Below are 18,569 nucleotides of genomic sequence, written 5' to 3' on the forward strand. Positions count from 1 at the left end.
TCAATTCATATGTGCAGCTAAAATTCTATTTGCGTTATAATGCAATGTACCAAAAACTGTTTTACATAGTTGACTCCTATGACGGAATGGATTCCATCAGGAGCATGTAGAAGCTGAACTGAATGGCACTAAAAAAATCAAATCGTTCGGCTGTGGCATTCTTTCGATGCTTAGGTGCCATACCAACGGAAGGAAGAACAAGGGATGTCTCCCAAGCGTAGACAGGAGCAGTCGAGATGCTGAGGTTGGGTTCGAACCACGCACCTTAACCAGTGGACTATCTTGAGCTCAAGTCGGGCCCACCGCGAGAATCGAACTCTGGCCCTCTCGGATGTGAGACGAGCGAGCTGTCCTCTACGATATGTCGAAGAAAACCATTCAGGTTCAGGGGGATAGAAAATGCAACAAAACGCCAACAAGTAGTAGTGATGAGCATCGCACATTTAGGAAGATTAAGGAGTTGAACCTAACCGGCTTTAAAAGTTTTTTGTGCAAAAAATCAAGAAATGATTAGAAAAAGCTTTCGCACATAAGAGAAGGTATACAAAAGTTAAACACTGAGGGACCACGGCATGAAGAAACGAACTGTAACTTAAGTTCGACCTCACGGCTCTGAACGATGGGCATAACGGCTGTCTTTTTCTGCATAGTTTGCGAAGATTGTTGAGTGTCAGTTGTGAATTTTGGCTTTCTACTTATTTTTGTGTGAACAAGATCAGATGTCATTCAGCCGCAAACAGACACAACACCACTACTGTCGATTGAAATAGGTAAGCTAACTCGTGCAGTTTGATCTAACTGTCGGACTTTGTCGTGAAGGCCAGCAGTCCGACCGTCTGGAGTTGTAACGAAGCTGAAAACTGAAGTGCCATTATGCGGTTGTCTGACTGAACAATCATCACGAAACATTAATAGATAACTCTCAAAGTGACCTGTGCTTTGCTCCTACAACTTAACGACAGGGATTGCGATTCAGGATTCACGGAAGCAGAAGGTTATCAAAAGTTTACGCCCAAAATCGGCGCAAAATATTTCCTGTTTCCGCCATGCGCTAAGATGTCAAATGCATTCCAAGTGAAATATAGATAGTATCGGACATGTGGACGCAGTGTCAGATGTTCATTTTATTGCTTCATGATTACTCACTGTCGGGTTTGTACCATTCTTTCCACATCACCCATCCGTGATTGGAACGCCTTCCTTAGTCGACCGTGAACACAGTTGGATTCGCAGTTCAAGTCTGCCCAGCATGCACAGACGGTCTTTTTGTGGCACAGTCACTTTGAATGTTGTGGGAGATTTGAATCAGGTTCAAGGATATGCACTGCGGATGAGTTACGAGCTAGCTGTCAAGTCCATTACCCTTGCTGTTTGTGGTCATCCAGCAAAAATAATCGGTCCAGAACGATGGTGATGTGAATGAGAACGCTTCACGCAGTCTTTACAGTTACTAGCCATAAATATTCAATCTACGGACTAAATTTAAAGCATCATGTTCGATTCTGGTGAACTGTGGTTCGAACCCTGCAGTTCAAACCCCTTTTCTTGCTGAAAAACTGCAAATAGTGCTCCCCTATTCGGTCCCTGAACATAAGCTTCAACAATAAGGAAATCACAAATACAAAACAAAACATTAAACAGCGTTTCTCGAAATCTCGGATGACTGGCTACTAAGGTTACTGTTATTTTGTTCTTTATGTTTCGGGTTCGAATCCTGTCCAGTGCTCGTACGACATACCCTTTTGGTGATCCAGTATGAACAGGAAATGGACGTAATTATTTTCCGTTCTTCCGTATAGATGGCTGAATAGAAGAGTTCGCCACCTGGAAAAAAACTGCAAAATCATCTTGTTTTGTAATGGATAGTCGTGTGTATAACTAGCTTTGCGAAATGAATAATGCAACAAAGTCATTTATCAACTTCATAGCCAACCCACCAAACTGTAACGCTCAGTCGCTGTCTAGCTGAACTCGGCGTATGTGACATCCGTTTTCAGACTCACACACCATTAAACTAAAAAGATCACAAGGGCGTCACCACTGTACGACAACTTGAATGGACACCCCCCATCAGGCACTAATCCTCTCCACAAATGCTTTCTGCTGAATCTACTGGTAACCATGACGACAAGTGGAGAGGAGGATGGTTGCCATGCTTAGCGTTTTTCTGTAGAATATACACATGTAAAACAAAGTCATTAGAAGCTACCCGGACGGATGAGACAGAACGGAGGCTGTTACACACTACTGGTGAAATCTATCACGAATTGGTCACATGAAGCTTCATGCTCATTTTGTCGGTGTTCCTGTCGGTTTACGCAACAGTGAGTGTATTTCATCCTATTGAAATTCCCCTAGTTTGGCGGCTTTTCAGCTCGGAAAATAGTTTTACTCCGTCATAACTGTCAGTGCCAGATGTGGAATATCCACATACTTCATCCATAAACCATGCCGCAGTAAACTAGCCATGTTGGGAAAAGTGTTCTCTAATGGCTCATCAGGTGAGCGTAGTTCCCAGACTTCCTTGACTTATCCATTCTGTTCTGTCAATGTTTGCACAGAAGAACATGTCAAGCAAGATATTCATCTGATTCTCGCAAGAATAAGTCCAGTTTGAAATAAACGGCTTATAACAATGAAGTGAAAGGCGCGGTGAAATTTCCAGAATGTACTCTGGTTTTATTAGCAGCAGAAAGAAGTCTTGCTACTCCTGCGATGTTTGTCGGACAGTTTTGCGTGTTTTCTACTTTCTGAATACAGAACAGTTACGTAGTTCTGACACTTTTTGACTAACATAACTTACGAAAGTGGAAGGGAAGAATGTACAGCTTATTGACGGAACATACTACTTACAAAGCAGGTGAAAACTCACCGACAACCGACGACCGGTTTCTCCCTTCTTAGGACTTATTAAGAAGACCTAAACCTCTAATTTCCTTTGACTTCTGTTCTCTTTTAACCTCAATGGGATGTACTTAAGCAGACCAGTTTGGTCAAATGAATCCCAGTTGAATCTTTCTTTGTGCCATTCATCGACTGGGAAGTCTCCTTCGTGCTTTCACTGGTGCGGTATTCAAGATATCAGGTCAAAACACAAAGTTAGCGAACACTCGGGGATCGCTTCTGCCTGATGGGCCATAGTGATAACAAAGCTTTTCTTCTCGTTCTCCAGCTTTTCAGCAACCTTACAAGTAGTGTATCTCGATTATCAAACCACATAGAACTTAAGGCGTTCCTTCTGCAGCGCATTAAGTTATCGAATATCACAAAAGAGAAGTTGAACTGGGGTTTTAGTGGGTCGCCCTTTAGTTCCACATTAGTTTGCAAATGACTATTTCGCTGTGTTTCACACGTTTTATGAAACGAAGCTGGTGTCCCACGAAGTCGTTACCATATTCCTTAGCGATTTAGGTTAGAAGAAACCTCAGGAAGTTGGCAGGTACTCCATCTTCGCCAGTGTTATATCTGCTCTCCAAAATGGTCACATTATAAGCTGTTGGTAATATGAGCCTCTTTTCCGTACTTCGAGAGTATTGGTATGACTCTCGAAGTGCCTTTCTCAAGAGGATCATTTTGGTTGTTGTTCTGACCGTCTACTCCAATCAACACAACTTCGAATCCATGGGGGAACGGTGCCTACAACTGACGTATCACGGGTGTTTGTACCGGTTTCGTGCGCTTAATCGTAAGTATCGCCTCTTTTGGAGCCGCAACACATTTTACCCACCAGTTGGTTGATTCTTCACTTTTCCGAATATGACGCACTCTGAAAAATCAATAAGTTCATCAGTAATTAATCTTTTCAAAATAGCTCGTAGTGAATAACTTTATAAACCATACAAGAGAGGCTGCTGACCGTATCGTTTAAGATTTATCCTTTACGAGAAGGATTTGTCGCATCCTACAGGTGCACAAGACATTACTGGACTCAAAGGCTGGATACTGAAAGAAGCTATCTCAGGAAATTGATCGTTGACCAACAAAAAGTGAACAACCTGATAGGATAGCTCTGCCTTTAGACACTGGTCGACAAAAACGTCAAACATCTATGCCTATAAACTACTGGAATTGGGTCCATTGAGGGACAACCGCCAGTCCTCTTGTGATGTACAATAAATGTGAGGCGACAGTCCACATCCAGTTATATTTATTGCAAAGAGAAGAGTTTTTTCTGTAAAAGATAGTGAAATATAGTAGAGCTAAATTCAAACGGAGTACCAAGGAACCAGAAGAGGTATGCCGCCTTGAGTTTTTGGCTCGTAGCTCACTGGCCGAACTTAAACGACATCAAAACCGTCCGACGTTTTGATCACCACTGATGATCAAGTGTTCTGACATTCATTCAGTTTCAACTCAATTTCTACCAAGTACAACTCACACAAGGCCATGCCAGTTAACCTCGGTCCTCTAGGTTAGTTGTACTTGATAACCTGACAGTGTTCTATGAGGAAGTCCACCACTGCTCCTCAAACAGTAGTCAGTTTTAGCTGATAAACAGTCAACAATTTTGAATGCTTTAGGTTCTTGGTTGCAACCAAAATGACTCGTACAGGCCGCTGATTTCATACAAAGTTGTGAAATAGACAGTCAAGGTCGAAAGTATCCAGAAAAAGCTAGGTGATTCACGTTGGCCACCTAATTCTTTCGTTTACAGACAAGGCAACCAGTAGGGCGTACTTTTAAATTGAAAAAATCGAGTAAACAGATCGAAAGAGTCCCTGATCAAGAAACTTGTCACCAATGTACCAGGCTTACGCAGTCGTCCAACAAATCTACTACGTTTAGTAAAAATGCCTTTGTCGCCATTGAGCACTGATGCAAAGAGCGGCAGGTCAACATGAAGTCCGGACTTTCACGTTTGACTTAGTTGTGAAACCCCATTTACAGTCCTTCACGAATAATGATCCAACGATAGACTAAACAAGTTTAGAGCGCAGATTAATCCATCTGTGGTCAGTGAATTTGCACTGAGTGACTGATAGATGAGAAACCACTTTTCGAGTTCTTGGTGTACGGGACCATCACCAGTCGGCTGGTTTATCCCCTTATCGCACATCTTTCAGCGAGTTGCCGTAAGGTCCATGAAACCCAAGTTCGCTAGCTGACCATGTTTTGCACCATTTAATTTTTTAATTACTGACCTGCTTGCCAGGAAGTTACATACACGATTTCAAGAAGAGGTGCTCCTAGACCGTATAAGGTTGACACAAGTTGACCCAAGCATTACTACTAGCTTGCTTTGAATGCAATTCTACTGAGGCCAAAGCATTTGAAACGGTATCACCTGTGAAAACACCACTCTGCTTTCCATCGTTCACCTTGGATTGAAAATGAGATGAACGGGTGTCTATTTTTGTGCCATGCTATTGTCACGTTTCCTTGTCTATCTGGTCCTGATTATTCCACTCCTGATAGGGATTACCTAGGCGATCGAAACGCTGATCAGTAAAGATCGAAAATACCCACGTTCGGGTTCACACTAACGGTGGATCACATTTTCAGGGGTAGTCAAAACCCGCCTCCATAAATGCGTTATCCGTGTTTTGTACTGTCTTTAAAGAAAATGCACTTTACCAGGTTGGCCCAGCCCGCAACTTTGAGAAGTGTATGTTCCGCGATGAATATCTCAGAGTAAGAAACAGTTCAAGGCCTTTGACATGAGCGATTCGATGTCTTGAGTGAAGCAGAAGAGCATCCTCTAAGTTACTGGCAGAGCAGCGACTTTGCAAACAATATTATAGAAGAGTCCTGGCGTCTGACCGTCTGGAATGAATAGCGTTACGAAAGTGAATGTTCTTGAACGCGCTTCGATACCCAAATTTTCCAAAAATTTAAGAAACTAGAGTGCTCAACTTTTTGGGCAACAACGTTGATTGACAGGATACAGACGTAGTTTATGAAAACAGCAAGAATTAGAGCCAAACGTACGATGTGTTTGGAATGTAGGTAGTTCGGGTGCGCTGCTTGGTTGTTGGTCTGTTCGCCGAGCTTGACACTTGGATTGCAAACGTTTCATCACCAATCGAGGTGACATCGTCAGTGCAGGTTTGACGACCCTGTCACCTCGATTGGTGATGAAACGTTTGCAATCGAACTGCCAAGCTCGGCGAACAGACCAACAACCAAATACGATGTGTTCAATAGATAGCATCAAAAACATACAATATCTGTAGATTTCACGATGAGTGAGGCATCATAACATGGAGACTGGAAGCTTGTGATGAATTCTCGCCAAACGCAGCGTTATGTTTAAACACCAAAACAGGCTCGCACCGTTTACCAACTCGCCTCAACTATGAAGTCGCTTTCAAGAATGTCTTGGAGGTGCCAGGTGTCTACACCAGCAATCTTTAGCCGAAAGATCCCCAAAATCTCTGTTGTGTTGTCACGATGTTTACGAACAAGACTCCTGAAGCACTTTCCAAAACGGCGTGAATTCGGTAAAATGAAGGTAGCATTGAAAACTGATTACGGTATTCTACATAAAGGCTCCGATACAATTTAGGAAATCCAATCATGTCCAATTATTGGAGGGAAATTCAATCTATCGACCAAGCCTAGCACAGGTGACGGATAGTCTTCAGAAACGAGGAATCAAAGCTTTTTAGAGGCTAAGAATGTATTTAATTGAAAGAAATCAGTTTGACCACAATGCCGTTGAAAATATCGGGTTCCAGTAAAAAAAACACTGGCCCAGGTCAAAAATTCTTACTAGAATACGGTTTTATAGATCTTTGGTAGCAAAAATGCCTTCGATAAAGTGATTTGATATCTCCAGTATATCTGTTTTCTTGGTTGTGTTAAGGTTAACTGTAATTTTGATACAAAAGCCCGTTCTGGTTTCTATTCTCCATAAAGTCACTCCTGGTGTCAGATTTTAGGAAAATCCTATTGTTTTGTAATTTGCCCACAGCTTGCTAATGACATTACTGTGATCGGACATCCCACATGTAAAAATCTAGGGTTACGGTAACATTTTCAGCAGTAGAAGAGAGATGACTCAAGTGGTTAGAGCGCTAATTTACTGACCGGAAGGTCCGTGGTTCGAATCCGACCTCCGCCACTCGACTTCCTCTAACTAGGCTTGGGCAATCTGACAGTATCCCAGTCCTCGTGCAACCTTCGAATGGCATGGCAGCTAGGCACTGAAAGGGTGCTACAGCTGAACGCTTCGTCTTCTTTCAGCAGTTTGGATGGATGGCAATGCACACAATTGCCAAAGATGAGTATCTTTGTCTGGAATTTAGATAATCTTAACGAAGTTGAGGTGAGAACTTAGCAAAACTCCGGGCACTTATCTAGGTTATACCTAGTAATGCGAGCAAAAATGAGTACAGTCCATAGGCTGTGAACAATATCTCCAGTTCGGTTCTTTGCTCACTAGTTCTCTTGTGAATCAAGATTATACACTTCCCTTTTACATGTTGGTAAGAGCGTTTCGCTTAGTCCACACCGTCACCTGAGGTCCCCATCCACATTATGCCTCTACGAGTACTTCTATGTGTAACTACTCTCCATGACTCCCGGTATGAGTCCCGACATATGGTACAACTATATATATATATATGTATATATATATGTAAATGCGGGATCACTTATTTTTCCCGTTTCCTCGCACAAAAAGTTACCTTCATTTCAGGGAACAAGCCAAAGTGCTAGTTATTGGAAAGATGCCTTCGGTAAATATTTATTACTTCAGCAAGAAAAATGCTTTATTGCCTCAGAGGCGTTCGTTCCGACAGGCAGAAAACAATAGGACCGTCATCACAAAAATTTTCAATTTCAGAATGATCGAGGTATCTGCCTGTCTGCAGTCTGCGAATTTGAAACGTTTTGGCAAACAGCGCACCAAAACATAGCACTTTTGGTTTCAGAGCGTTACAGGTTGAAGTAGCAAATATGGACGACAAAATTTCAGGAAATAGGGCCGCTTCGTGAGCCACTAGAGTTTTTCAAATGTTTACTATTTGGTGGTCGAAAGCCTTTCTGTAATGACCGTTCAGGGATTGTTCTATTGTAAACAGCGGAATATGATCAACTAATTCGAACAACCCTCTGTCATGACCAGATCGAGGTTTCTTGTAAATTGACAAAACGCCTGTTGAATTAACATACCTGAATCCACTGAGTTTAATTGATAGAAGAGTACGACAGCCAAAATAAGCATGGGTGTGTTTCCAGCACACCTGAGTGAATATTCTTGTGGAAGACTGAACCCACTTATACCCAGAGAACCAGGTTGTTACCGAGTGTTTGACAGAATATAAAACAAGTTTTCCAAGGCAAGCTTTCAGGCAGAAGCTATAGCGAGACAGAACAATTAACACAGAGAGATGAAGACAGTGTATTGCTGAGGAGTATTATCATTCTGATTGAAATTTCGGTTATAAATTATTTTGAGTTGTACCATTTTATCTCAACTAGGAAATTTCATCAACAGGGGCCGTACAAATGAGTTACTGAGTAGGGGGAATCGGTTCACTCACAGAAAGAAATGGGAGTGCAGGGCAGATCCAGAGCACAGCCAGCACGAGTCTACTTCTAAGCAAAAGTTTGGGATTTTGTAGCGGATGGTGATTGTCTAACCTCCCGAAAGCGTACGAAATCTCACAGATTATGATTGATTGCTAGGCGTCAAGCACAGAATATTGTGTAGAGGTTGAAAGATTTTTGAAGTGTCCAGGTAACATACTGCTCATAAGGTCTCTGCTCTTCGCTTCAACTAAGATTCAGTTGATTCCCCGAAATTGGTGCGCAAATGAGTGTGTTTCGGCGATCCAGGGAAACAGTTTCCCATCAAACCAATATCTTACTTTGTGATTAACTTGCGGTCGTCGGTAAGACAATGTAATAGTTCACACGCTAGCTGATGGTACCACTTTTCAGTTTGTCTTCTGGTTGCGTCCCGATTATGGGGGGACTGAAATATAGATAAACTATGGAGGCGATAAATGAATCCGGAAAGTTATTTAGTCCCCTCTCTACCGATTAAACTATCTCCATTGTTCAGTGTGTGAACCAGATCGGATGGACGTTCTGCATAAATAATTATTCCAGGGTTTTTAGCTTTTGTCATAAGCCGACACTCCTGGCCTTTTCACTTAGACATCTGATAGGATTTCAGTCGGCTTCAATGCCAGTCACACTGTCAAAATACAGACACCGACCAGTTCATGTGTAGCTACTGTTTACATCTTACTGTGTCGTTCAGTCCACCATCTTCACAATATACAGCAAATTAAAACAGCATTCTTGTTCGGGATCCAATAAGAAGCTAGAGCTCCGATGAGCTGAGCCAAAACGAAACCTTTCAGAGCATCAATTGAGTTGATGTCTTTTGCTGATTGAAAAAAAGCCATTGTAGACAATGGGCTGCTCATTGGGTGTGCCACGGGAAGTGCATTGTACTTCATGTACCACGGTTACTGAGATCATTTCGATAGCCCATCAACGGTTTCGCCTTTTACGGTAAGCACAGTCCCTGAGTTTCCGTCCAGTCTGTGTTCACCTAAACTGTATGTAATCAAAGAAATGTAGCCAGTTGCAAATTATGTTGGTTAACCGAAGACCAAAATGAGTCCCCATTGACACTCCAGTCTATGATATTCTTGAGCTGAATGTGCTTCAAAATGCCGCCTACCGTCTCATTTGATACCATATTCAAGATATCGCTGTATCGTTTCGTGTTCTTTAGTTCATTCATAAAAGCGCTCGTTGCTTTCGATCAAATTCATTTCGTATCGCCACCTCTTTCTGTCACTGGGTTTTTAGTTGTCGGAATGAAATGTGATTTCTGTGAGGATATTGATGATAGCTACTTCCCATGCTGAATGTACCAGTATCAAAACCACCGAAACCAATAAAGTTACATCTATGCCCCATCAATCGTTTAGTGGTACATTCACAAAGCGTGGAGTGGACTTCCAGAGGTAACATTCCGGACCACCCTCGACGCTGCATTTCATTTGTCCCCAGGCCCATGAGCACAAACAGACCGGCAAACCGTCTGATTGGAACATGACGAGGCGACTGAAACATGTCAATGATGGATGTCAGGGGTCAAACTAATTTATACATTTGAGTAAGACAGTACAGCACAAACAGACCGGCAAACCGTCTGATTAGAACATGATGAGGCGACTGAAACATGTCACTGATGGATGTCACGGGTAAAACTAATTCATACATTTGGGTGAGACAGTACAACACAGGAATCACTTTGGCTCGTTAATCGGGCACTGGTATCATAAACTAGTCAAAGCCGACTTCAGTACTCAGAAAAATTGATCGCACGTACACTCTGAGTAAACCGCACGTTCAGTCTGCCTGATATTTCCACGATGCTTGTAATATTTTCGATCAAATGATGATTATAAACGTCTTGAACCACTCAAAGAGGCTAGCAGAGCAAACTAGCCAGAGTTGCTGAATTGAGAGATTGTGGGCACTTGATAGGAAGATGTTTCAACATGTATCAGAAGAGTGCTTGAGGGAAAAGAAAGCCACTGCTAATTAGTGGCTTGAAGTTTTGATTACTGTTCGGAAGATAGATTTAGGGACATCGTGCTAGCTGCCTCAAACCGCGCCCTAGTAGCGAAGGCGACAAAGTTGCCGTCGGGGAATACTGAACAGCAACGGCGGAATAACCTCTACTCCATTTATGTTTCATCAATGCACCGGAGATCTAAAGACGTGGAGGAGTGTTTACGGGGCATCGATGAATAAAAAAACACAGGTAACAAAGTGAAAATATAATCATTCATTCGTTGCCATACAACTCGAAGGAAGCCATTTATGTTTCATCAATGCACCGGAGATCTAAAGACGTGGAGGAGTGTTTACGGGGCATCGATGAATAAAAAAACACTGGTGACAAAGTGAAAATATAATCATTCATTTGCTGCCATGCAACTCGAAGGAAGTAAGCATTACCAAGCCGATACTGGAACAGACGCATTGGTCAGGTTTGGCCTACGGGCTACCGGCTCTAATCACTGAGCTACCTCGATCTCAGTAATTAGTTGCGTGGCTTGAACAGATGATCTTCATTTTGACATGTTCTTCCTGAGGGATGCCACCCGATTGATGGAATAACTAAATGGTAAGCCGTCATTCTTCTTATCAAGGAGAAGGGGGTACGGAGCAGTTCTTGGTTGCCTAGCAATAGTAGCTTCGTAATGTTCCGGATCGGCGATAAGCAAAATCTGCCACTTGCTGTACATTTGGCCAATGTCATCAACTTTTCTTTCAATCATTCCAAGGTAATAGTCAAGTTTAGTCCCAGTAGACTTTCTATTGCAACGCCATCTGTCTGTCTGTCCGTCTGTAAGCGCGACAGTCAAAAGTCAAATGAATATTTTATGAACGCAATAAAGTAGTTTCTGTTGGAATAATTAAGTGGAACGGATAAAGGCATACCAGGAAAAGTTAGATGCGATATTGGTAAACACTGCTTTTATGAGCTGACAGAAAGCTTCTGAACGTATGTCAGAGGAGACGTTCATTTATTCTTGGATATCCGCTGGCGGACAACAGTCCTTCAAAGAATGGTATCCCTGAACTAGTGTCAAACTGGGGCTCAAGATACCAAATTAAAGATGGTTACACTTCTTGTTCAGTGAAGTGTACTTGAGTAGGGTTGAATTAACGGGACCCTCAAGCTACCGTTTCCCTGACACATCATTTTCAGCGTGGAGTTAACTTTCACTTAGTGCCTCTCTCATCTCATGCTTGCAACGTTCATAACTCGTTCCGTCTGAAGAAACAAAACATTATCAATTTGTCTCAGTTCCCAAGTAGCCCACTGATGCTGTCGCCTGGGAACGGATGTAAATTAACCAGACAGTTTTCATAAAGGAAACTACTAACAAGATTATTGAAAACTCTTCGACAGTCCACGACTGGTTTCGCCCTTCTTGGGGCTCATCAGGTAGGCGCAGTCCCCGAGTTTTCGTCAACCTTATGTTCTACTTGAACCAGTTGAGTCTCTCGTGAAAACCAGATTGATTTGCAGATGAATGGATTACTCGAAAACAGTCCAATTTCGATCCAAGTAGTACACAAGGTTGACGGAAACTCGGGGACTGCGCCTACCTGATGAGCCCCAAGAAGGGTGAGACCGGTCAACTGGACCGTCGAAGAGTTTTCAGCAATCTTGTGAGTAGCTTCTTCTATAAAATATGCGCCCTCGTGGAAACCAAATTGATTTGCAAATTAGTTTATTTGTCGGTAACCAGATAGTTGTACTAACCTCGTTCTCATTTAACCAGCTTTCTTTTCAGTGACACTGACATGGCTTCTCTGCAGTGATCACAGAAGTTTTCCAATGGAACCATTACATTTAGTTTCATTCTAATTGGAACTCGTCAGCAGTGCACATCTCAAGAGGATGCCCTTGTCAGTTTTTCTCCATAGGTTGGCTTCACTTGCAGGAAGAAAGTGCAATTAAAGGCCTCAACTCTCCTCATACCAGAAGCACTTTGTTCGTCCGCTTTCTGAATGATACCGAAGAAAGCAGACATCCACAAAAAGTACTCTAATCTCCGTTCGGAGGCAATTTCGTTCAATTAAACTGTTTTCCCCTCATGCACACTTGAGAATATAGGACTGATCCTCGGGTGACACAGCGCTAGAAGACCGAGTAGGTTTTTGACTCGACGCCATTTTGTCTGTACTCGAATCGCATTCAATCCGTCGTCTAAAAAATTATAATTTTATGCATAGCAAGCGTACAATTTCTCTCCTATCCCCTAAATAAGCGCCGATTCGCGGCGAATCCGTTAACTAATCCACTCCACTTTGCGGTGACAAAAATTGATCAGTTGTTCCAAACCTAATCAACAAATACTTTTGTCCTAACATCTTTTCAGCAACCAGGCATGGCGGAGGAGGTAGTGCTCAAACCCGGAGAGGAATTCCTCTGTACACAATGCAATCTGTCACTGATTGGTCAACGTTACATCCTCAATGATGAGAAACCCTATTGTGTTGCGTGCTATGAACAGTTGTTCAGCCACACTTGTGAGCTGTGCAAGGAGAAAATCAAATGTGACTCCAAGGTAAACCAAAAAGCCTAATTGATGGTTTTTATTGTTATGAAAGGCCCACTTACCTAATGACGCAATTAAGTAATTAATTTTTGATTTCAAAGGATATAGCCGGAACGAGTGACACATGTCCACTTATCTACTTCCGCGGTGCTTATATACTTATTTGCCTGAGAAAAAGCACTTCCGCGTAAGTGATATCAGTCCCACAACCATTTTCTGGAAGCCGCTCTTCTCCACACCAAGCAGTGAAGCGAAAAAACCAACTCAGAATAGTTAGGTACGGCAACCAGCGAGCACAACAGAAGCGTTTGCTGTCCGATTCTTTCACCCAGACTTGTGTGCCCGGACGCAGTATATTGTCAGTCTACGATTTAGAGACCAATGAAATGCTCAACCTGAAACCTCCGGACACATTTTATGATATGTTAGTAAAAACCTAAAAATGAATCAAAAGACATTTAAACTCATGCTCGAGAAGTAGATCGTTGCATACTTCCCCAGGACACTCTAAGTTAACATCTTTCGAGACATTTTGAGATTCCAGTCGGTCGATTTCAATAAATTCGTCTGTGTGTCTTTTTAACCAAGCCCGGATGTCTTCGCAATGAGAGGGTGTATACCACGCGGCTCAAAGGTTGCTTATCCGTGATCAGCACCCCCTTGACATTTTCACATGGTTTACTTGCCAGAGACGAGTTAGCGTCCCTAAATTTCGCACAGCTACATACTACTAAAACTTTCGGTTTGCTACTGCTTCTTCTGGCTGACTGTAAGAGCTGGAAACTTTTTTAATGGAATCTATGGATCCAAAAATCCACTGAATAAATAGAAAAATAGCATGTCTACTCGAAAGCGAGAACGGATTATTTTCAATCAAGGGCCGTCAGACATCTGGAAAGAGAACAAAAACGGGTTTAAGGCTCTTTATCCAAGAGGGATTCACAAGCAAAATGAATAAAACTGAGAGATATCCGCTGGAATCACGCTAAACGAACTAGTTTCTGGGTATAGATGCCGTTTTCCCTACAGGAGGACGCCCGAAAAATTCCTAACATGCTTATATAACTCGCAATTCACACAATGGTCTGGAGATCATGTATGAAAAACGTGAAGAGCGCATAGAAGTTTAAATTCAAGCTCGTCGATTCTGTCATAAAATGGTAAAACCCCTTATTTGTACTATAGACCAACTGTGATAGGTCTGGGATTTTATCAGGTTCATCAAAGTAGGGTCAACTTTCATCAAAATGTTCTCCGCCTGCTCTGCTGACTACCGTGCTCCTGTAAATTTAAATCTGTTCCTTCTGTAATTGGAGTGGCCAAACGGGCGCCAGACGGGCGGAACGTCAAACTTTAAAGAAACTCTTAATGACTGGATTCTTAATAACCGTATGGAGATGGATGAATGACCGTTGTGGTCCAGCAATTCAATGCTATTCCCTGAGGTGGCTTTCATAAATCGCTGACAGTCCTATGCACTATATGGGTAAGTGATCCGTGAAAATCCCAGCTGACCTGCGACACACTTCATGGCTCATCTGCAGCAAATACACCTTAAACAGATCCCCCGCCGATCGATAAATCCATTCAGTGCAACCTCTGACAGTCAGATATTCATAAGGAGGTTATCTATCTGAATTCACTAGGGAGTTGATCAGTTTGGCGGACTAAAAAATCGAAACATCAAAGTAATAAACACTTAAACCGACTTAGTTTCACTAGGTTCTCGGCCCGGTGGAATTTAACTTAATTCGAGACAGACTCGCATTCATATATCTAGAATGAGCTGATAGAATCATTCATTCCAAGTTACATGTATCCCATAATGCTCTTCGTAACCGTTCTGTCGGGATATCCAGTACAGGCGGAGTCAAGGTCATCTTTACCTCATATGAAGGTGGTATCATCTCCTATGATGATTTGACCCCATGAGCAGTTCCTTATCTCGGGCCAGATTAAGCGGTTTATGTTTAGTTACCTTCCGTTTACAAGAGACTTTTGTGCCAGCGCCCAGTAGCTTCAATGAAATTGAAGTCCAATTTCGGGAGCTAGTCACTTAATCCCTCAATCACGAATGAGGGTCTCCCTAGAGGATGCAAAGTGTCATCAAGTTCTAACTGTATTTTGGACAAGTTTGACAATTTTTGCTGAACATTCTACACTACTTTTCTTAATTTGTTCTCACTGTATTCAGCTTAGTAAGAGTGCCCGTGTACTTACTCACATTTTGACGTGGTTTACTTTCTTGTGGTAACTAGCGTTGCTTATTCTGGCTAGGCGGTAAGATGTCCTTCATATATTTTCAGTCAGTGTAACGGGAAGGCAAAACAGAGTCGGAGCTGGGTTTCTATACGGTAAGTGTAAGTGTACGGTAGTGTAAGATAAACTCATAGATTATACAAACCTCGACAGTAGATACTCGTCCAAAACAAATGGTCCACTTGGACTACAGAAGTACAGAGCAAGCGAACAAACAGGCTCCCACGTGCGACAGTCACACGTGCACAAAGTCAGCTACATATGGCCGGATGACCTTAAGGCCAAATGGGTGAAGAGGTAAGGACAAACAAACGTCAGTTCATATACACGCACTAAACACAAAAATGGGGCGGGGGTTACAAATGGAGAATTTCAATTGTCAACGTAATGGATGATACACTCAGAATGAGTCTAGATGATAACTACTATGGTTTACACGATTCACTGTGAAGCTGTACTCTGTCCCGACAATGGTAACCGGGTTCACTGACAAAAGAACTTAGACAGAGTTTCTTTGAAAACGTTCCGGGTCACATAATCGATCTCCACAGTTCGTTCACAGTCAGGAGATAATCTGTGGCCGATATGGCTAGCTGGGGGATCAATCGTCTAATCGTCTAATTCCTACATAACAGAACCGCACTGTTTGATATCCGGAGGGTTGAAAGACCTACTCTATTGCTAATTAGCCTTCACAGAAACGTTTTCGATCATTAGTTTCAAGGTTTCTGTGGACCCTACCTCTATCGATTAAAACACCGAAGTCCTATTCAGCTATCAGTACCTCCCTAATGGCACACATACGTCAGCTCATTGCCAGCTAATTTTGAAAACGTACATTGTGTTTGGTTGCTATACAGAGCGTGATAACATTTGATTAAATGGACAATAACGATAGGCCCCGTTTTACCAGAGGAAATTTTATTCTACTTTATTATAAGTTGTCCGCTGCGGCCTAAACTTTCTGTACCAAGTCAATTCGAACAAGGACTACCGAGGTTGGAAAAGATTTGTTGTACCCAAAAGGTCGTTGCAAACATATTTTCTTGGGCAATCCCTTGGTTCGCCGTTCTAATAATCGAGGAATTCTATGTGAAATCCGGTGAAATCGGAGTTTTAATTTCTTTTCTCCAGGAATAAGAAGGGTAACCTTGACTAAGGCCTGTGTGAACCACTGTTCTCTGGTTCAGGATTTCGGTCTCATAGCGAGAAGCAAGGACTATAGAGGACATGACCTTGTGTGACGGAACAGTACTTAGCTGCTCACGTTAGTTCAAGCTTATTACACGTAACTGCCATTCGATGCCATTGGAAGGCCCGCAACCATCCGAGCGTGTGACCAGACGGGAGAAAAAGTGGCCCACGCGGCGGGTACTTGGCACAAAGCGTGTAATCATCTAACTGATCCTCTTGACGCCGTTCTGTCTTGTCTGACAACTGCCAAATCCTTCAATATCATCTGTACAATGACATCGTTTTCATGTTCAACAAGCATGTTACCAGTAGAGAAACTAACCAAAAAACAGTCATCAAGATAGATGATCTCTGTAACCTGGTACTTTCTATTAAATACACATGTTTTAATTTGATATGACCTTGAAGCCCATGCTTAATTTTTCAGGAATGATGTATCTAATTTAGTGGCTGCTATTCTCAGTGTGTACAAAACTGGACTTGGAGAAGGCTAACCATAAGCTGTTCATACGCCTGGGTCTTAGGTGGAAAGATTCCTGTATCACACGAGAACATACTGCACCAGAAATAAGACGCCCTAATCGATGCCATTTAAGTACAAGACGAACTTGCGTAGGAAGAGAACACAGCTTCCACAAGACGGAAGGCTGTATGACTCAGGCTTGGGATGCTCGTGTGCATACGAAAAATCTTTGCTAATCTGCGAAATTAGAATACCTAATCGTTATGACGTAGCGTCGCTTAGTTATCTAATGACGGTGTGACTTAGTTATTTAAACGGCTGCTAGCACAGGGTTTCGAGTGGAACTTCTGATGTGAAAATCGGTTTCAAGCACATTATTAATGAAGTTTAATTTAGTAGCATGGTACATGGCCTTCTGTTGTATTTTGCGCTGTCTTTACTATGGCTGAGAGGAGACACTGGTGGAAATGTTTTGGTGAGTGACCGCATGTCTCCCTCCGCCAGCAACAGAGGCCATATCCTACAATTTCCGTCTTACTTTATGGTCCTCTCGCACCAACAAACAAACCTTGCGCATATCAGTGGAAGGAAGAAGGCGTTCGCTGTGGAGGTATTTATTAGAAAATGCCAACTGACTGGTTACAAACCATTGGGCAGGGAAGCAAAACTCTCATTTGCATCTTATCTACAAAAACTGGACATCTATCTTCTCCTCATCACATTTCCTTGAGCTTTCCGAGATACTCACCGACTTCAATCATTCATTGCTCAAATCCAAGCAACTGTAACAAAGCGACTCCACAAATTCCACGACAGATGTCGCCTTTTCAATAAACAGCGACTCCACAAATTCCGCAACAGATGTCGCCTTTTCAAAAGATGTAAAGCGAAATTCCAAGAACAACACATACTACTCGCATGGCTCCCCATCAATAGTATTACCGTTACACCAGTTTGTTAGTAACGCAAACGGTGGCGTCATGGATTCGCGGTGTCGGATAGCAGCGCGCTTCATTGCTTCGGCTAACTTTTCCAAATAAGGGACAGGATTGTTACATTTTTAGTGCAAAAAACCTTGCAGTAGCCGAAAACTCGACGCGGTCATCTTTAATTAGTTTAGACCGACTACCTGAAAAGTTCATCAAACTTTGGTCCACTCACTACAACTCACACTTGCTTGACCAATAATGATTCCGTTACCTTCTACGGGGAAAAATACCTCATCAAGTTGGTATCTGCGTGGGCCTTTCTGGCTACTATGACCTTACTGTGGTATAAACGATGATGTCAGAGCAGGTTATGTAAATTCTCACTTGGGTTTTCCTTTTGTCAGTGACGCCAGCCTGTACTGAAAATCTGAGAGTCACTGTACAACGACTTAAACCTTATTGGAAATCATCACTAGTACTCATCTCACGAAACTCAGAGATTTTCGATCCCAAGACCTACCAGCCAGTGGTTGAACATTTAACCGTTCGGCTACCAGTGCGATTGGATTTCACTTGGACAGAGACCAAATCACATAGCCCCGTCTTGTCTGGCCCCTCGAGTCGATACATTCGACCCGTTTCCTTTATACTCCTCTAGATGAAAAGTGCGAGGGT

The 18,569-nt window shown here is 42.5% G+C and overlaps 2 protein-coding genes across 2 annotated transcripts in view; one reads left to right on the forward strand and one right to left on the reverse strand.

Annotated features, from left to right (window-relative positions):
* Positions 1-18,569, reverse strand: part of T265_11275 (hypothetical protein) — a gene marked incomplete at both ends in the record, with an annotated part of 139,357 nt that overhangs the window by 48,670 nt on the left and 72,118 nt on the right. The window lies entirely within an intron of this gene.
* The window catches only part of T265_11274 (hypothetical protein), a gene marked incomplete at both ends in the record, with an annotated part of 78,322 nt that overhangs the window by 24,645 nt on the left and 35,108 nt on the right, over positions 1-18,569 (forward strand). Inside the window, one exon of the mRNA XM_009177888.1 lies at positions 12,870-13,058. Coding sequence (XP_009176152.1) covers positions 12,879-13,058 — 180 coding nt within the window. The remainder of the gene's footprint in view (positions 1-12,869; positions 13,059-18,569) is intronic.

Source organism: Opisthorchis viverrini, assembly GCF_000715545.1.
Source record: "Opisthorchis viverrini unplaced genomic scaffold opera_v5_466, whole genome shotgun sequence".
In the NCBI taxonomy this organism is placed as follows: Eukaryota; Metazoa; Platyhelminthes; class Trematoda; order Opisthorchiida; family Opisthorchiidae; genus Opisthorchis; species Opisthorchis viverrini.